This window comes from Protomyctophum bolini, assembly GCF_963924005.1.
Source record: "Protomyctophum bolini genome assembly, chromosome: 6".
Taxonomy (NCBI): Eukaryota; Metazoa; Chordata; class Actinopteri; order Myctophiformes; family Myctophidae; genus Protomyctophum; species Protomyctophum bolini.
In genome coordinates, this window is record NC_137867.1 from 23,596,650 (window position 1) to 23,614,453 (window position 17,804).

The window sequence follows — 17,804 nt, forward strand, 5'->3', positions numbered from 1 at the left end:
TTACAATTAATCAATTAAACATTAAAATATTTCCTATTTAGCTCCTGAGCTCAGTGAGGAGACCTTCCCTACTCTTCTCCTGATTAGCAAGCTTATGAAGGTAGATAATTCAAATGTATACAACCTCAATAAAAAATAAAAAGCACCTTAACTGTACATCCATCATAATGTTGTGTCTTGTTTCCTTCAAGGTGAATCTTGACAAGCTGTACATGTCTGCTGTGAACCACTTCTTGGATAAGAGAATGAAGCCTCTGCTGTTGGAGCAGAGCAAGAAGGGCCAGAGGCATGTTTTACAGAAAAAGGAGACTTTCAAAGTGGCAAAGACGATGATGGAGTATATCAACTGCATACAGAACCTAGAGTTGGCTACAGCCACAGCCCATAGGATTGCTCAGGAACTGCCCCCAGGTCTGATCGGCCTGTTCATAACAGACACTTGACATAACATTGCTTTGTCAGTTTATACACATGCATTATATTTTCTCACTTGTATTGTATTTATTCATTTATTCATAGGCCTTGAGAAGACTCAGTCACTTCGATTCTGCTTATCTCTTGCTGATATATGGCTTAAGGACCCAAACATTGAGGTCAGTCTTCACAGTCGTATGTTATGTTTGATTGTATATCTGTTGGGGTTTTATTTTTGCTTGTCTTATCCTGAGCAGGAGACTGCACGGGCCAAGGTTGAGTCCTTTTTGTCCAAGCTGAAGTTGCAGTTCCAGCGTTCAGCCACAGAGAACATTATGATGGCCAGCCAGCTCAACAGCCCAGAGCTTCTTAAACTGACTGGGCTGCCAGCCAGACTCATAGTCGCTCTCTATGAGCACATCAGCGTGGAGCAGCGCTACAAGAATTCAATGGGTCAAGCCTATCCTGGCAAGTACCACCGCCTTGGCCAATACTGTAACACAATGCTACATCATAATTATTATTTGAACTCTTGCCGTGGGGGTGTGTTGTATATACCGTAGATGCTCTATACAGTAGATGACACAAAATGGGAGAAGCTACAGTATGTGTCTGCGCCAGGTGTAAAGGTCTTGCCTTGGTTTACTGGTATACAACTAACTAGATTACGGCCGAACGTTACGCACTATCAAAATTCTGCAGGTCGTGTTTTAATTGGATGGGTCCAGAGATCACGTGTACAGATTTTTGTGAGATTTGTAAAAAATCTGTAGGAGGAAAAGCAAAAAGTGTGTTTTGGACAAAATTCAAAAGAAATCTATCATTTTTTGCCTTTTCCCATTCATGTCAATGGGGAAATTTAATTCACTAATAAATTCATATCAATTAAACTATACAACATTTCTCTTAACAAAATACAAGCACACCGGTCAATTTGACATATGGCTCAAGTGCGTACAGTCAAAACTGGGAGGTATAATGCGTCAAACAAAAGACTAATCCAGTGGAAGAATAACTAGAAAGAAGCAATTCTGGGAAATTGCAAAGTGTGGTTGCCTACATCGCACCCGTCGAAAATGGAATTGCTTTTGGCTCTGCGTTGATTAAGCCACCCTCGACATGTGATTCAGATTTGGGATGGATCGGACATTCCGTGCGTGAGTTGTGGCATTTTTTGTAAAATAGGCCCCTCCCACTAACTTCGGAAGACGATTACGGCCGAACGATGCAGAAGATCTAAATTCTGACTGTGCTGTTTTAATCGGATAGGTCCCGAGATCATGTGTACTGATTTTTGTGAGATTTGGACAAAATATGTATTGTAGGTGGAGGATCCAAAAGTGTGTTTTGAACAAAATTCAAAATGGCGGGAAATCTATCTAGACGCAAATGGGCGTGGCCTATATGGGGAGATGCGTCATGACCCAAGGAATCCAGGGGGAAAACATTTAGATTTTATGACCTACGGTTCAAGAGTTATACCCCAAAACGTAAAGTTGGCTGTTATAGCCCCACCATGAGGCTTCTAAGGTAATTCATTTTAGTAATTATTATGAATCTCTCCTCCAAGTCTTGTAATTATAGCCCTCTTAATGAGGCAAACGCTACGTGGTGTACTGTACAACTAATGAGGCAAACGCTAAGTTTCTCACCAGTAAACCAAAGACTTGTTTTCCACTGGCCACAGATCACCAACATGCTAATTTTGTTTTTAGAAAGCCTTCAATACGGACTTCGACTGACCCTTTTGTGAAAACAATACCACATTAGTGTTCCTATCCAGACATTTTCTTTCGTATCCTTTGTTTACCCAGGGAAGTAGCTGAGCACACAGCAATTTTCAGCAACGCCCTGTACATAGAAACAGACAGACACACACACATGCGTGCACGTGGACACACACACACACACACACTCACATTAAAACCTGGGAGCTGGCCAGTACAACCATGTGTTGTATCTGTGGCTTTTTGCAGTCTAACATGGCAGAGTAAACGATGTGAGACTGCTCATCTACACCCTTTTGTTGAAATTATTTTAAACTATAGTGATTCATACTAGTGTGAGTGCTAGGTGGACATAATTAAAATTGTGTACTACATTACAATATGTTTATATGAAGATGATTTGTTTCTGAACAGACATTCATGCTGTATGTAAGGAAATAGCCACCAGCAGCAAGGTGGATCTTCTGAAGATCCGAAATATGCTGTTGGAGAAGTGGATCTGTAAAACTGGCTCAGCCATGGCCCAGGTTTGACAAATCTGTATATGACTTTTCAGGCTTGCATTGCTTATATTTCAAATGATCAGCTAACTGCAATGGTTATCCATCTCCTTTTTATTCTGCTTATGTTGAGTCACTGACTAAGGGTTACTATGTATTTTTCATGAAGGACATCAACAATCAAGAATGTGCTAGCAACATTGAGGAAGACCCAGATTTAATGAGGTACAGGCATTTTTATAGTGTGTAGTAGTTTTGAACTGTCAATTTTGTAATCTGTTCCATATTGGCGAAGCAATTGAAAATCCCCACAAGAACGTGAAGTCACACTATTTGCATCTTCATAATGCTATTAAAATGTATAAAATACTTTGCGTATAGCGATATCATTTATCTGTCTACTAGTCAACTGATATAAATTGTTCTTTCTCAAAACTGTGCTCAACTTCTGGACGTGTTCCACTGAGCCAGTAAAAGTGCAATGGCTGTGCCTTTTAAATGTGGCAGCTATGCAGTCTCTTTTTTCTCATAGGTGATCATGCAGAAAGGGAAAAGTAAATATTAATTACATACAGTATGTGCTGTGCTCAACTATGTTCTTCAGGGTGGTGCATCTACTGCAGGCATACCCCATGGACACTGTCTGCCTGCTGAGCCCCTTATTGTCTGTGGAAACATGGGTGAGTAATTATGTGGGATGAATCAAGTTTGTACCTGAATTATCATGAAATCATATAACATTTTAAGTGTTCCTGATTGACAGGCCTGGGGTCGATTCTACCAAATGTCGAAAAAAGACTTAAACATAACTTAAATTGATTTGGCTGCAGACCCCCATCTGAAAACATTTTGTCCCAGGAACCCCTGGAAGCAAAGATTTGAGTTTAAAATGTTCGCTTCGAAAAAGATATACAAAGATTTGCAAACATTTTCATGATTTTATTATTATATCTGCTATTTTTGAATAGGCAACCAATGTGCAATGTATAGCTAAAATCTAAAATGACCACAGATTAACAGACTTTCTCGGTTTTAATGGGTTCATTCCTTGTTCAGCCCCATGGCAGTTCTGGACCTCGCCTGACCTCCTGCCACCGGAGTCGAGCCTTGCTTTGTCTCATCCACCTGGCCGATGCTGCCACTCTGGAGGCAGAGCTCAAGATCCCCTCTACAAAGATTAAGTAAGTTCTTCTCTCGTCAAAGATCAAATCATGTATTCAATGGGAATTTGGAAGTTTTATATGCATACTTATGGATACTTTTGCCCCAATAACAAAACACTGCTAACCACACAGAAATTGTTCACACACCCGAAGGCCGCTTTTCTACTAGCATTGAATCAACAATTTAAGTTAACTTTTGGGCTACGATTGTATAATATAATGCCTAGGTAAGATACATCAGCTGACCAATCAACACAAGCTGATCACTTTCTGGTCCTACTAGCATTCCATTGTCCAGGGCAAATAAGTTCTGAGAATGTACAGATTCCCACCCAGGCATTTCTTGTTGCCCGGCCTAGTATATCCAACCAAACAAATGGTATACATCAGCTGGAATTCCCCAACCGTATGTTAGTTGGCTCAAAACACAAAGGTACTGCTCAATTCCCAAAGGTGCAGACTTGCAAAGAAGAATTCCACGGATTTTCTTTTTTTGAAAAACCTTTTTGTACATACCGTTATCGGTATGTTCCTACCTGTATCACCAAAGAGTACTTATCTATTTGAGCCACTGACTGATCCCTGCAGCGCTTCTTTTTTCTCTTTGTATACATGGTACACGACATTTCTGCCACAGTTGGCCTTCATCAGGGGTGTTATGTCTTATTCACTGATGTTGTATTTTACATCCCATGCAGGTACTACCTGAAGTGTTACATCTATGTCTCCAACCTGGAGGCTTTAAACATTCCTTACACTGTGGAATCATTCCTCAACAGTCCAAAAGAAGGCATGATTAAGGGGTTGTGGAAGAACCACAGTCACGAACCACAGGTGCTGTACCACTGAAAATATAAGCCTGTTTAGTTAATTTAGATTGAATTGTTCCTCTTCATTGAGAGTATGTATGAGATGTATGTGGCCGTGTATAGACATTAACGGGAGTAGTTTCTCTGCAGGCTGTGCGTTTGGTGGCAGATCTTTGTCTGGAGTATCAAGTGTTTGATCCCCAACTGTGGAATGGTTTACTGCAGAAGCTGCTAAACTTCAACATGGTGAGAAGATGAAGTTTGAACTGAATTAAAGAATAATCTCTTCATGGGGTGTGGCACTAGTACTACTAGTAATAATATGTTTAGTAAGTATTGTAAGTAACCTGTCTGCAGATGGTCTTTAAAGACAAGTTAGTTAGTTAGTTTAATTTATTGTCCACGTGTGGAAATTTGTCTTCGGTCTCAACAGTAAAAAACAGCTACAACAACAGCAACAACACTTACACAATTATTTTCATGGCAAATGAAAATAATGAAACTGCAAGTCATAGAATCAAACTTGGAAGAGGAAACATGCACACTTCCAAAGATTCTTCTGGTTGTGCTGGGGTCAAATGGACCCTTACATCCTGGACCCATTTAGCTACAGACACTGCTTAAATGTGTCAATGTTTCAGTCACCTCTGTCAAGACATTCAGTAGTACTGGCACTAGAATAAAATATTTTTAGAACTTTTTCTACTATACGAACACTACTACATAATCTTGTACATATTAGTTTTTTTACATTTTTGAAAAATCTTAAATGTGTGAGAACTACTGATTTAGAAGGCATTTGCATAATCGGCTTCAGGTCCCTACTGTTAACATGAATTGTCTTTTTTGTTTTTCAACAGATCAGCCACCTCCAGAAGGTGCTGGAGGCATTAGCTGCTGTTCCCTCTCTGTGGCAGGTAATTTAGATTTAGTTCTCAACAAACTAATGTGATGTGTTTCTTCTTTCTTGACTGAGCAGTGGTGCACTTACTGCACTACCACCATGCCAAGAACATTTTCCGCCATAGCACGATAAGCTATGTACTAAGTTGTGTTTACTGGGGTGGCAAATAATCAAATTTATTATGCCTATTTTGAGAGTAATTGACAGGCACAACTAGAACTGCACTCTGTCGAGTGCATACTAGTAGGCCATAGTGCGCAAGCAGAGCACGCAAGTACTTTCGACCGCTACAAACTGTAAAATCTCAGTTTCTCTGTGAAGGAACGTTTGAAATGTTGAATTGTTTGGTTTAACTATTTGCTACCTACCTACTTTATGCATGTAAAAAATTACTTTGCGCCACTTTTCATGCGTATGCACTGTCCCAGCATATTCGATGCGTATGCACCGTCCCAGCAAATCACGTAATGACTACTTGTGCCTGATACAGCAGTGGTGCCAGATTACATACATGTATACATAGGCGCATGTATACATAGGAGCATTACCTTTAATCCTCCCAACACTAAAACATATCGTCATTAGTCATTACTCATTAAGTCACCATCGAAAACCAATTACACTCTGGCATTGGGTCCTTTAATCCACATCTTTATTACGTAATCATTGAGAGCTAGTTATACATACTATATGTAATTTGTAAGTTGATTAGCGGTATACTGTGGTTACTTTGCGCCGTATGCACCGTCCCAGCATTTTCGATGCGTATGCACCGTCCCAGCATTTTCGATGCGTATGCACCGTCCCAGCATTTTCGATGAGTATGCACCGTCCCAGCTTTTTCAATGCGTATGCACCGTCCCAGCAAAACCAATGGTTTTCGATGGTGGTGACGTAATGACGATATGTTTTAGTGTCGGGAGGATTAAAGGTAATGCTCCTATATGTATACATGTACTGTATGTAATCTGGCACCACTGCCGTATCAGGCACAAGTAGTCATTACGTCATTTGCTGGGACGGTGCATACGCATAAATATTGCTGGGACGGTGCATACGCATCAAAATTGTTGGTACGGTGCATATGCATCGAAAATGCTGCAACGGTGCATACGAGTCCCGGGCGAAACTAGTACTTGCGCGCTCTGCTTGCGCAAGTAATAATCAGGGAGCGGGGTACACTGTAGTGATAAACTTCTCATGGAGGAACTATAGGTAGCGTGTGGACAGATTACACAATGACTTTGCAATGATGAAACCGTCGATGCACCTACTCATAATGGTGCATTTTGTAACTCACTGGTTTACAAACTAACTAGCAGCTATAAGCATTGTATTCTTAATTTTGGATGGAATTACATTCAGCTGATGCAAACCTGCCAGTGCCAAGGTGGTGAGGTATTGTCTGTAACACAGAATCAGTCAGTCCTTCTCCAAATTAAAATGTACCGGTATTCACATTTTTTTATTCACACACATGGAGCGAAAAAATAAACCCAGTTAGTTTACAGCATTTTATAACTAAGGTAATTGGTTAAAATATTGAATAATCTCTTGTGACGTTTCATTGTCCACACAGATCTCCTGTTTTTCTCGGACCTGGAGGAGCATGATACTGGCACCCTTTGTCTCAGGTATCGCATCATAGTGGTTGCCAGCTGCTTTTACAGTTTGATCTTTAAATGTATAATATGTTAAAATAACTGCCGTTGATTGCTTTGATTGTCACAGCATCTGTTCCATTGAGTCCCGATCAACAGGCCACCCTCCACAGGACTTTTGCTCTTCTTCTCAAGTAAGCGCTGTTGAAACTTTTCTTGTTGCCGGTTTATTCCAGAGATGGTGGCCATGTGACTTGATAAATGAATAGGTTCATGGGACAGCAGTGACCTGAATCATGGTTAATGTTGTCTGTCTTGGCCTTTGTTTCAACAGGTGTCCGTTCCTATTGAATCTGGACCTGATAGGAATTGCCAACCGCTTTGCCCAGTTTGGTCTGTCAGCCCTTGCACTCGGATCTCTCCTCCTCATCCCCTGTTCCAGGAAAAAGGAACAGCAGATTCAGGTGACTGATTAACAGATGATTTGGTCAAGGTTGTACTTTGTCTCCACCAGGCCGAAGGCATGGGGAGAGTATGTTTTGCACTTTGTTTAGTTTATTTCGCACAATAAAAACAGTACAAAAAAGGTAACATCAATAAAAGAAGTGTGTGCAGGTGAGAAAAGAAACCCAGGGAAGGCTTATATGTGGTTCTCACCAAAGTTAATATACAATTTAACAAATAGTAATATACAAATATTAAGACAAGGTAATCAAACATAGGTATGGAAAATAACAAAAACAAAAACAACAAGAAATACATTATTTACACTTGTGAAGTGTGTGTGTCTGTGTGTGCGTGCGCGCGTGTGTGCGCGCGTGTATGCGCTACATTACGTTAGAATAAATTGGAGAGGGTAACTTCAAGAGGCTGGCCCTAAATCTATGTTTAAAGTTACAGAGTGAAGATGCGGAGTTGGCAATAAGTATGTGTGAATTCCAGAGTAAAGAACCTCTGACTTTTATGGAGAACTGGCCAAGAGTGGTACGGCTGAAGGGAGGATGAATATTGTCGGATTGTCTAGTATTATAATCATAATAAAATATTATTTGAAAGTTGTAGGAAGCATATTTGGAAGGTAAGTGCACTTTGTCCGTGTACAGCTAATCTCCGTCACCGATCGTTGCCTCTGTCCCACTTTTTCCCACAATTGCCTGTTATAGTGCCACCATGAGCAATGTTTGCAAAACACATTTCTTTATGTACACATTTTATCCATATGTTACGACCCCCTGTCTAGGGTAGGGGGAGATGACATAATAATGAGGAGATAACTTTTACAAAAGATTTGTTATCTCCTTTTTTCTTTTGACAGAGACAAAAACGTGTCAATTCTTTGTTCTTTGTGAAAAACTTGCCATCTTAAGAAAATAAAAATTACCCCTAACTAATTTCTCTAGCAAATTGGAAACAAAAATACAATTACTAACCTCACTACACTAACAAAAATACAATAAATAGGATCAAACAAATTAACTATCAAACACACCCCTACAGGATGGTAAAGCAGGGTTTCACATTACATAGGGAAATACAAAAGTACAAATACAAGGCAAGTACAATAAATAACTGAACATGAAACTGTGATAACAAAATCTAACTTACTCAAAGGACTGAAGACAAACTAACTAAATAAACAAAATACTAAAGCAAACAAAAGAAAAGGCAACATGGGTGGAGGACAAGAGGGATGGAGTCTCTGCTGCAGAAGTAAGCCGTCGTCTAGGTGGGACTACAGGCGGACCCGTGGATTTATGACGAGGAAACCCTGTGCCGCTGGAGTTTGACATTGAGCGCCCGTTTGCACTTCCGCATTTTGGACACCAAATTTGGTGTCCAAATCGAAAAACTGCTAAAGTAGACCGTTCTTCCAGGTACTTCAAAACGCCACTGAGCAACTTCCACTGAAATGAGTAGCGGGGGGGGGCGGGGCTGTCGTTTCGGTCCGGATTTTATTTTTTTACTCTATACACCACACCCATTCTCTACATTCTCCATTCATGACCTTAATATAGAGAACACCAAAGGGAAACAATATAACATGGGCTGCCAACATTTCCAACTTAATTAACCAAATACAATAACAACTAGAAAAGTGTGGTTGCCGCAGTGGCTTACATATGCCCCTCCCACTAATATTGCCAGCCAATTACAATTTCAAGTCACACCTTAGAATTAGATCATGTGTAAGTAATTCGGAGGGGATTTAACCCACAAAATGCATGTTTTTGCGACAAACGGTAAAGGGCCCCAGCACGAAAAGCTACTATACGGCCTGTTTTGAAGCCGAATATACAAAAGATATTTTGACACTACTTTTCTTTCACTTAAAGGAGGAAACTGATGACAAAAAGATACAAAAAGAGAGAACTATGACTCATTTCGACTTCATGTTGACATATCCGTGGTGCAGTAGATCATATCATGCATGGAGATGCTGTCCGGTCCCATTTAGACCTGAAGACATTTCTGCAAATGTCAGTTTTCTGAAAAGCCTATGTTTCTATGTCAGTCATTCTTAAAGTTTTTCATGTCAAGGACCCCAAAAATATATGTAATTGAAAATATGAAAATATGTTGTTCCAGGGACCCCCCATGAAGCAAACTACATTTTCACGATTTTTCAAAAATAGCAGACCTACAAGCTCGTAGCGTGGCACTCGGTGCCTCGTTATGAGCTTGTAGATCTGCTATTTTTCAATAGCTAAAGTATAACATACATCTTATAACACCAATATACTGTACAGTACTATGCTGCATGAATAAACATACAATTTGATAGCATACAGTAGAATAGATCACCCAGGTTTTATGGTTTTTCAATCCCCACACGTGTGCGTGCGTGTATGTATAAGTGTTGCAACACTTAACATGTAGAATATGAAATTTTAACGGTAATATCGTATCGATATCGCAATATTTGGCATAAATACAGAGATTTGAAATACGGAAGTTTACGGAATGTATTGTAGTCGATAGGGCTCGCGTGAATACATAACCACGTGACCGGGCTGTTTTCTGCCCCCTCAATGTCGAGATATGATCTGGACAACAGATGTCAATATGAAGTTGAGGATAACATTGACCACTTCTGTGTCTTAGTCATACTTCTCTCTCCTTTCTTTTGTTTTTTGTCATCAGACAGACAGCTTGGTCATATACTTCTCTCTTTGTTGACGTTTTGTTAACTCATCCTCCTGCCGTTAACCCAGTGGTGGAAAGTAAATAAGTACATTTACTCAAATACTGTACTTAAGTACAATTCTGAGGTATTTGTACTTTACTTGACTTTATTCAAATTTACAATACCTTTACATCTACTCCACTACATCTCAGTACTTTTACTCTACTACAATTTTTTGAAAACTTTAGTTACTAGTTACTTTGGAGACTTACATTTTGATTAGAAAAACATACATTACTGTAACCACTTCAACCCTATATACATTTCGACCATTTGAAAATAGCTGATCTACAAGCTCACGATGCGTCGCGATGCATTGTGTGCGACCTCTCTTTTCTATTCAAATATGAATATAAACTAGTAGAAAGGTCACAATTTTGAAGAAATGCAAAGTGTGGTTGCCGCAGTCAATAGGCCCCTCCCACTAATTTTGCCAGCCAATTACAATGTCACGTCACCCCTGTGATCATGCATAACTACTTCGGAGGAGATTTATCTCCCAAAAATCATGTTTTTGCGACAAACGGTTACATTTCCCGTATTTGCGGCGCCCCCCTATGGATGAAAATGGAATTGCTTTTGGAACTTGGTTGATTGAACCACCCGTGACATGCGATTTAAATTTGGAATGGATCGGACATTCCGTTTGTGATTTACGGCATTTTTTGTCAAATAGGCCTATCCTACTATTACGACGATTACGGCCGAAGATACGCACTACCAAAATTCTGCAGTTGGTGTTTTAATCGGATAGGTCCGGAGATTATGTGTGCCGATTTTTGTGAGATTTGGACAAAATCTGTAGGAGGAGCCAAAAGTGTGTTTTGGAGAAAATTCAAATTTGTAGGAATTTCTTTCCTGACTAAAATTGGCGTGGCCTATATGTGGAAATGCATCATTCATGACCCAAGGAATCCATGGAAAAAGACAATTAGATTTTACGACTTACGGTTCAAGAGTTATAGGGAAAAAACGTAAAGTGGGGAGTAGTGCTGCAAAGTATCGCTCGTTTACAATAACAATAGTCTGGTTGGGCAACCACACTAATAATAATAATAAAGTGTCTCAATTACAAGATTCTGGTTGCCCTTTTAGGGCCACACTAATTATAATCAGGACGGCAGTCCGTAACACCATACATACATCACACAAATTGGTATACACCGTCTCTATAGTTATTTGATCAACACAGACCTGTCTGCCTACTTCCCCATATTGTATCCCCATTGGCTATTGCCTTCCAAAGTTTGCAGGATTGGTCCGTTTTGAACAAAATGCCTCAAATCATGAACGCAGTTCGAGTGCAATGGGAGTGAAATTTTACATGCACATTCCAACTAAGCCGAGGGCGCTCTTACTGGCCCATTCGTGTTTTTATTTACCTATAACTGGAACGATCTGTGTAAAGCTTTGTAGGCACACTCCCTAGAGGCCACGAAACATTTTTCACATGTGCTCTTAATAGCGCCACCTTTTGAATTTACTCCTTCAGATTTTATCCTGATCTCACGCAAATCGGTACACATAATCTCTATAGTTATGTGATGAAGACGGGTCTGTTTGATTTCTCATTTTCCATCCTAAATGGCTGAGATTGCCTTCCAAAGTTTTCAGGAGTGGGCCGTTTTGTACAAAATGCCGCAAATCATGAACACAGCCTCCGATTGCAGTGAAACTGCACAAATATTCCCACTAGGCTGACAAAGAAATGCTACTTGACATTTTTCCAAAAAGTCAAACTTGGTTTAGTTTCCTTCAGACAATGCAGCAGCATAGATAATAACAGAATAATGAGAAATGATCAACTTTTAAAAGAAATGAGAGTGCAAAAAAAGGAATAAAATGGAGCATCATCAAATGTACATAATTTTGGTATATTGTGTACACACCAACAGCATTTTTCCCCAGTAGCTGCCAAGTCAAATTATATATTTACTGTGATTGTATATTCCTGTTTTATTGATTTATTCATTAATTATTCATCTGCTTTGAGTTTTATTCTTATGACTGTATTCCGAAATAGTTCACTTGTTATCATTATGTCTGAAATCTGAATGTAGTGCCTTAGCAGAGAAAGTAAACAAGGCTCATTGGAGGGCACCTGCATAGTGTTGGGAGTCAAAACCTGTGGTGACGCCTCAGTGCCTATTTGAAGCAATCTTTTCATTATTATTGTCATCTGTTTGTTGTATCAAAATATATATACTAAATGGCATTTATTCTCTCACAAAGGAAATATTTGATTTACACAATTACTTTATTTTTACTGTTTGCAGGGTTTCCTTTCTCACTCTAACCATCTGACCATACTGGAGCAAGTAGAAGAGCTTATGAACAGTGGGGACTTGGCTGGCATTCCATTACAGGTTAGTTACCGTCTTTGCATCTTGCATTATTATCCCCTGTATTATTTTTCTCTTTCAGAATCATGCATTGAGATGGTGTTAGAAAGATTGTTTCTAAATGACCTACGGTAGTTATATTACTCTTGTTAAATACAATTAATAGCATCAATACTGTTGTGCTGAGTTGCAATTAGAGATGTATACTATAGATAGAAAGACCTTTATTGATCCAATGAGGAGATATTCAGTGTCCATGAAAATGACAGCAGTCATAAAGACGGAACGCCTTATAAGAGAACACAGCAGATTAGAAAATAAAAGAATAACATGTCATAGTGTGGGGAAAGACTCTGGCACTGGACCGTGCAGAATGTTGTGTCTGACCAGTGTTAAATACAGTACGTTTAGGGTAGCAGAGCCATTATCCAGATCATACTACTGAATGTCTGTTCTTCCAACTAAAACCCATGTGTATCAAATTGAGACTTTGTGGATTCATTTCATCTCACACTGACATCTTTATTTTATTTTTTTTCAAAAGCATATACTTCCTAAATAACTTGCAGTTCCAAGCAATTCCAGATTGAATGAGTTTAATCCTGGATCTGAAGCATATACTTCCTAATACAATTAAAATGCGTTTTACCGACTTAGGTTAATTTTACCATTTTGTTTGAAACAAATTAGTTGTTACACTATTTTTCTGATAAAAACCTGTATTTTGTGCATTGCTACCTCCCCAGATCAAGGACACAGTGTTGACATTCATCAACCAAAATGGGCAGCAGCATAAGGTGCTGAAGACAAAGTACTTCAAGTAGGACTGGGGCAGTATGGATTCACTGTTTTTACACTGATGATGAACTACTTTGCTACTTTACTTTAAATTGTTTGTGATAATATTGTTTAATATTTTTACATTAAAATGTTAAATGGTGCATTTATATAGCACCTATTTACAATGTGCATTACATTGACCCATTCATACACTGATTTCAGAGTTACCATGAAAGGTACCAGCCTGTTCATCAGGATTAGTTTTGGGTTCAGTGACACTTTGACAACACAGGGGGAGCCAGAGATCGCCTGCTCTACCTCCTGAGACACTGCCACTCTTCCCATTGTAAATACAAGACGAGAATAAAATGATCCCCCCAAAAACGTGAATCATACTGAGAATTGTTATTACGTTTATTTAGCTCTTTAAAATTTAAATCATCGATGGGGAATACAAGCTAATAGAAACTGCAGACTTTCTAGTCCTGAAAAGTTGCAATGCGAAAATTGCAACTTGTAAAAAAATCTGAATAATGATGATGTCACTAGAAGACTGTTTCTAAACTGCCCACAGCCCTCCTATGAGGCACAGACTGAGTAGAAAAACATTGTGCCATTGTATCATGATTATTAGTCAGGACCTATTATATGAAGATAAGTTGAAAAGTGGTGAAGTGGCCATTTAACTGTTACCTATATTTAATATAGCCTAAATTTGTCTCTCTTTGAACTTTAATTTGAATTCAATTTAATAGACCCACCCCCCAATAGCGATTGTCCAATCTTAGCTTGCAACCGTTGCCATCTGCCAACACTGCCATGCCCATGACTTGGACACGCTACCATCACATATCGTATAAGAGTGGAGAAAAACAGCATCTTAAAGTTTGATACACGTTTGATACACGTGAGTGCAGCTAGAACTTTTCCATTGCATCTTATGAGAGGTGGTGTTCTTGTTGAGGTTGAGGTCTTACTCGTTCCATAACTTGAGTAAACTAAAGACCTGGAGGCGTGATCAATGCCATTTGGCTATTCTGAGTGGCCAAAGAGCATTGATCACGCCTCCAGGTCTTTAGTTTACTCAAGTTAGGGAATAAGACCTGGTACTTAAGACACGCAAAATACAGCCCTATGAGAGTATGCACATGCAGCACCTTTCCACCGGGACACGCCCCCCTCATCGAGACTGAGTGGCAAAACATTGAGCAGCATGGAGCATTGAAGTTTGGAAGTGCTCGTTGGAAATCACCCAACGGTGCTGCACTAACTGTTTCTAAATTGCACTTAATGGAGGAGGCAGCAGGACGTTGAGTTATTGAAAACGAGCGCTTCCAAACTCTGACAGTCACCTGCACTGGAATTTCTTGACAGAAAATAGACAAATCCAGGCTTTCCCTCTCCAGAGCAACAACATAGGCATATATGGAGATCTGGTTGTTCAGAGCTGCATATCCGACCGCTGTGCACAATTTCACATGCAGTATATTGTCATGTGCATACTGTATGTGGGACTGACTGACTTTCATTCATTCAAGTTTTATTTATTCTCGAATTTCTCTCTGTGCGCTCACCAAGGTTTTAAAACGGCTCAAGGGTACCAGTGTGGTCAATTTTAATTTAATTACTTGACCGGGTGTGGTAGGGTTCAGAGTCCCATTTCATGAAAGATGAGATGTATTTAGGATTTAGCCATTTTATCATGATTATTATTAGTGAGGAGCTATTATATGAAGATAGGTTGAAAAGTGGTGAAATGGTCCTTTAACCGGTTAGTTGATAAACTAACCGGTTAAAGGACCATTTCATTTTGTAAAAAATAAAATAAAAAAATCTGAGAATCTTAATTTCTCTCAATGTCAGAGACATTTTTTACATTCCCCGACATATTCTCGCCGGGGGACACTGTCGCGAAAATATAGTGTAATTGGACGGGGGTCCGATTACACTAGTCCAAGTTTCTTTGGAAATGCACTGTTCTGCAAATCAATCAATGCCTGCGGGCAGCTGTTCCGCTGCACACCCAAGTTGGTTTGCTTACATGTGTTCATAATAAGCTATAGCTTATTATGCAAAATATCCTAATAACCAAAATATAGGCGATACATTAAACGATTCACTCATATGAAATTAACTAGGCCTACTAATAATAGGTATGCCTAATGGAAAATGATTTCGCCATTGTCACCGATATCTTTTATTTTTTAGACTGACCTGTTCCATCACTGCAGTATACTGACTGAACTCCCATGCAGCAGAGCGCAGCTCCACCAGACCCTGATTACTGTACATAATGCCAGTCAAGTTGCGCAAATGTCAGATCAATATTAGCAGAGCGCCATACTATATATGGGCATAAAAAGGACACAGGTAGTCTAGTGGATAGAATATATCCAGTCTGGGTCATCACTCATCATGAAACTGATCAGCATCTGCTAGCTTTGAGTAGGCTGTAGGCACCTGGTAGGCACACATCCTCTTTCACGTGAATCCCCTTTTGCGTTCGTTGACTGGGACCACTACAGCACATTTCATTTTCAGGAATTAACATTCATAGACACACCCATTGACTATCTGTCAACCCACAATTTATAACTTTGCCCATACAAGGTCCAGTCATATGCTGGAGGGATACGTGAACATGGTGGTGGGTGGGGCCTCCAGTAATTAAATTGAACAAATAAAACATGTCAATGGTAAATGAACTGCATTTATAGTGCTTTTCTCATTGCCATGTACTAAGGGGTGGGTCTAATCATTGGTGGGTTTCCTGTGACAGATTAAAAGCGTCATCCTTCAAACCACAGTGCTTCTCTGCACCTCTTATAAGCATGCAATAAGAATTAGCTTATTTAGTGGACCTGTCCTGTATCCAACAAACCGAGTTACTGTACGTGAAAATGCACTGCCATTTTAATGGAACTTTGCTCATCCAACTGCTACCTCCAGTACTTATCACTGAGTTTATTCTGGGTGTCATCGGTAATGGCCTGGCTCTTTGGATCTTCTGTTTCCATCTGAAACCCTGGAAGAGCAGCACTGTCATCATATTCAACCTGGCACTGGCTGACTTTCTGCTCATTGTAGTTCTGCCTTTCCGTGCAAGCTACTATGTTTCTAGGATGAAGTGGATGTTTGGAGATACTTTCTGCAACATTTCTCTCTTCCTGTTGGCAATGAACCGCACTGGAAGTATCATGTTTTTAATGGCTGTTGCTGTGGACAGGTATGTGCGCGTGGTGCATCCCCACCATTCCATCAATTCTTTAAGTATCCACAAAGCAGTATGCTGTGCATTTGGGCTGTGGGTGGTCACGATCTCAATGACTGCTCATCTCCTGGCTATACCAAGAAACAACACAACTCGCTGTGAGAGCTTCACGGTTGAGGGTAAATTGCAAGAGTCCAATCCTATGCTGATGTGGCATAGAACCGAGTTTTTACTTTCCTTCTGGATTCCACTGGCTGTAATACTCTACTGCACATTCCAAATCATTGGTCATCTGAGAAGGAGACAGCTGGGTCAAAATGCCAAGATCAAAAAGGCTCTGTGGTTCATAACTGTTGTGGTGGTCGTCTTCATTATCTGCTTCCTCCCAAGTAACATTACAGAGCTACTGGCCTGGATTAAGAAGAGAGAATCTAAAGATTGTCATCAGATGGAGGTTCTGGACACAGCATTTTACATTACCATTACCCTGACCTATCTCAACAGCATGTTGGATCCTATTGTTTACTACCTCTCCAGCCCTGCATTCCAGAAAATATTCAAGAAAGCTATTGGAGTACGTCAAGCAGAGGACATTGCAGACGCAGCGGATAAGACTCGAGAAACAGTTCCAAGTCCATCAGCCAATTATGAAAGCCACTGTCAACAATGAAAATGGTACATATTGAGAACAGAGTTCATTTGTAATCGCATGTTTTCCTTTTTCCTCTTTTTGCAACCGCAGGTCGCAGTTAACTATGAAATTGTGCATTTCCCGTCAGTTGGTCACACCCCATATATGGTCATGACTCATGTTTGTGACATCATGTGATGTCAATATTAAACCCATATATGGAGATCCCTGATGTCATCAATATTGGCCAGCAACTCTAAAAAAAAATCCACTAGGTATGTTGGTGTGTGGTTTTTTAATGTTGTATGGGTCACTATGTGCCTTTGTTGTCTTGTATTGTCTATTGTATTGTGTCTGTATGCTGCAGGGCGGGTCCTTGGGGTCCAACACAAATTTCTCCCTTGGGAGACAAAATAAAGAAACCTTGAACCTTGTACATCTCACCTCAAACCCTTAGATCTCCATATATGGAGCTGACCTGTTCTGACATTCCATGTTGATCATTCCCCATCCATCCTTCCTCTTCGATGTCTCCCTT

General features: G+C 39.9%; 2 protein-coding genes across 2 annotated transcripts in view; both read left to right on the forward strand.

Moving 5' to 3' along the window:
• The window catches only part of kntc1 (kinetochore associated 1), a 42,969-nt gene extending 29,215 nt beyond the window's left edge, over positions 1 to 13,754 (forward strand). Inside the window, exons 45-60 of the mRNA XM_080766996.1 lie at positions 42 to 100; positions 192 to 411; positions 520 to 593; positions 672 to 882; positions 2,556 to 2,668; positions 2,811 to 2,866; positions 3,246 to 3,321; positions 3,698 to 3,822; positions 4,503 to 4,638; positions 4,764 to 4,859; positions 5,474 to 5,530; positions 7,097 to 7,151; positions 7,249 to 7,312; positions 7,453 to 7,582; positions 12,579 to 12,668; positions 13,391 to 13,754. Of these exons, the coding sequence (XP_080623122.1) occupies positions 42 to 100; positions 192 to 411; positions 520 to 593; positions 672 to 882; positions 2,556 to 2,668; positions 2,811 to 2,866; positions 3,246 to 3,321; positions 3,698 to 3,822; positions 4,503 to 4,638; positions 4,764 to 4,859; positions 5,474 to 5,530; positions 7,097 to 7,151; positions 7,249 to 7,312; positions 7,453 to 7,582; positions 12,579 to 12,668; positions 13,391 to 13,468 (1,640 nt within the window). The 3' untranslated portion in view covers positions 13,469 to 13,754. The remainder of the gene's footprint in view (positions 1 to 41; positions 101 to 191; positions 412 to 519; positions 594 to 671; positions 883 to 2,555; positions 2,669 to 2,810; positions 2,867 to 3,245; positions 3,322 to 3,697; positions 3,823 to 4,502; positions 4,639 to 4,763; positions 4,860 to 5,473; positions 5,531 to 7,096; positions 7,152 to 7,248; positions 7,313 to 7,452; positions 7,583 to 12,578; positions 12,669 to 13,390) is intronic.
• Positions 13,755 to 16,306: 2,552 nt separating this feature from the next.
• On the forward strand, positions 16,307 to 17,511 carry LOC308317246 (hydroxycarboxylic acid receptor 2-like). The gene has a single exon (XM_080766105.1). It carries the CDS (start codon positions 16,325 to 16,327, stop codon positions 17,303 to 17,305), a length of 981 nt encoding a protein of 326 aa, XP_080622231.1. The 5' UTR covers positions 16,307 to 16,324; the 3' UTR covers positions 17,306 to 17,511.
• Positions 17,512 to 17,804: the final 293 nt, after the last annotated feature.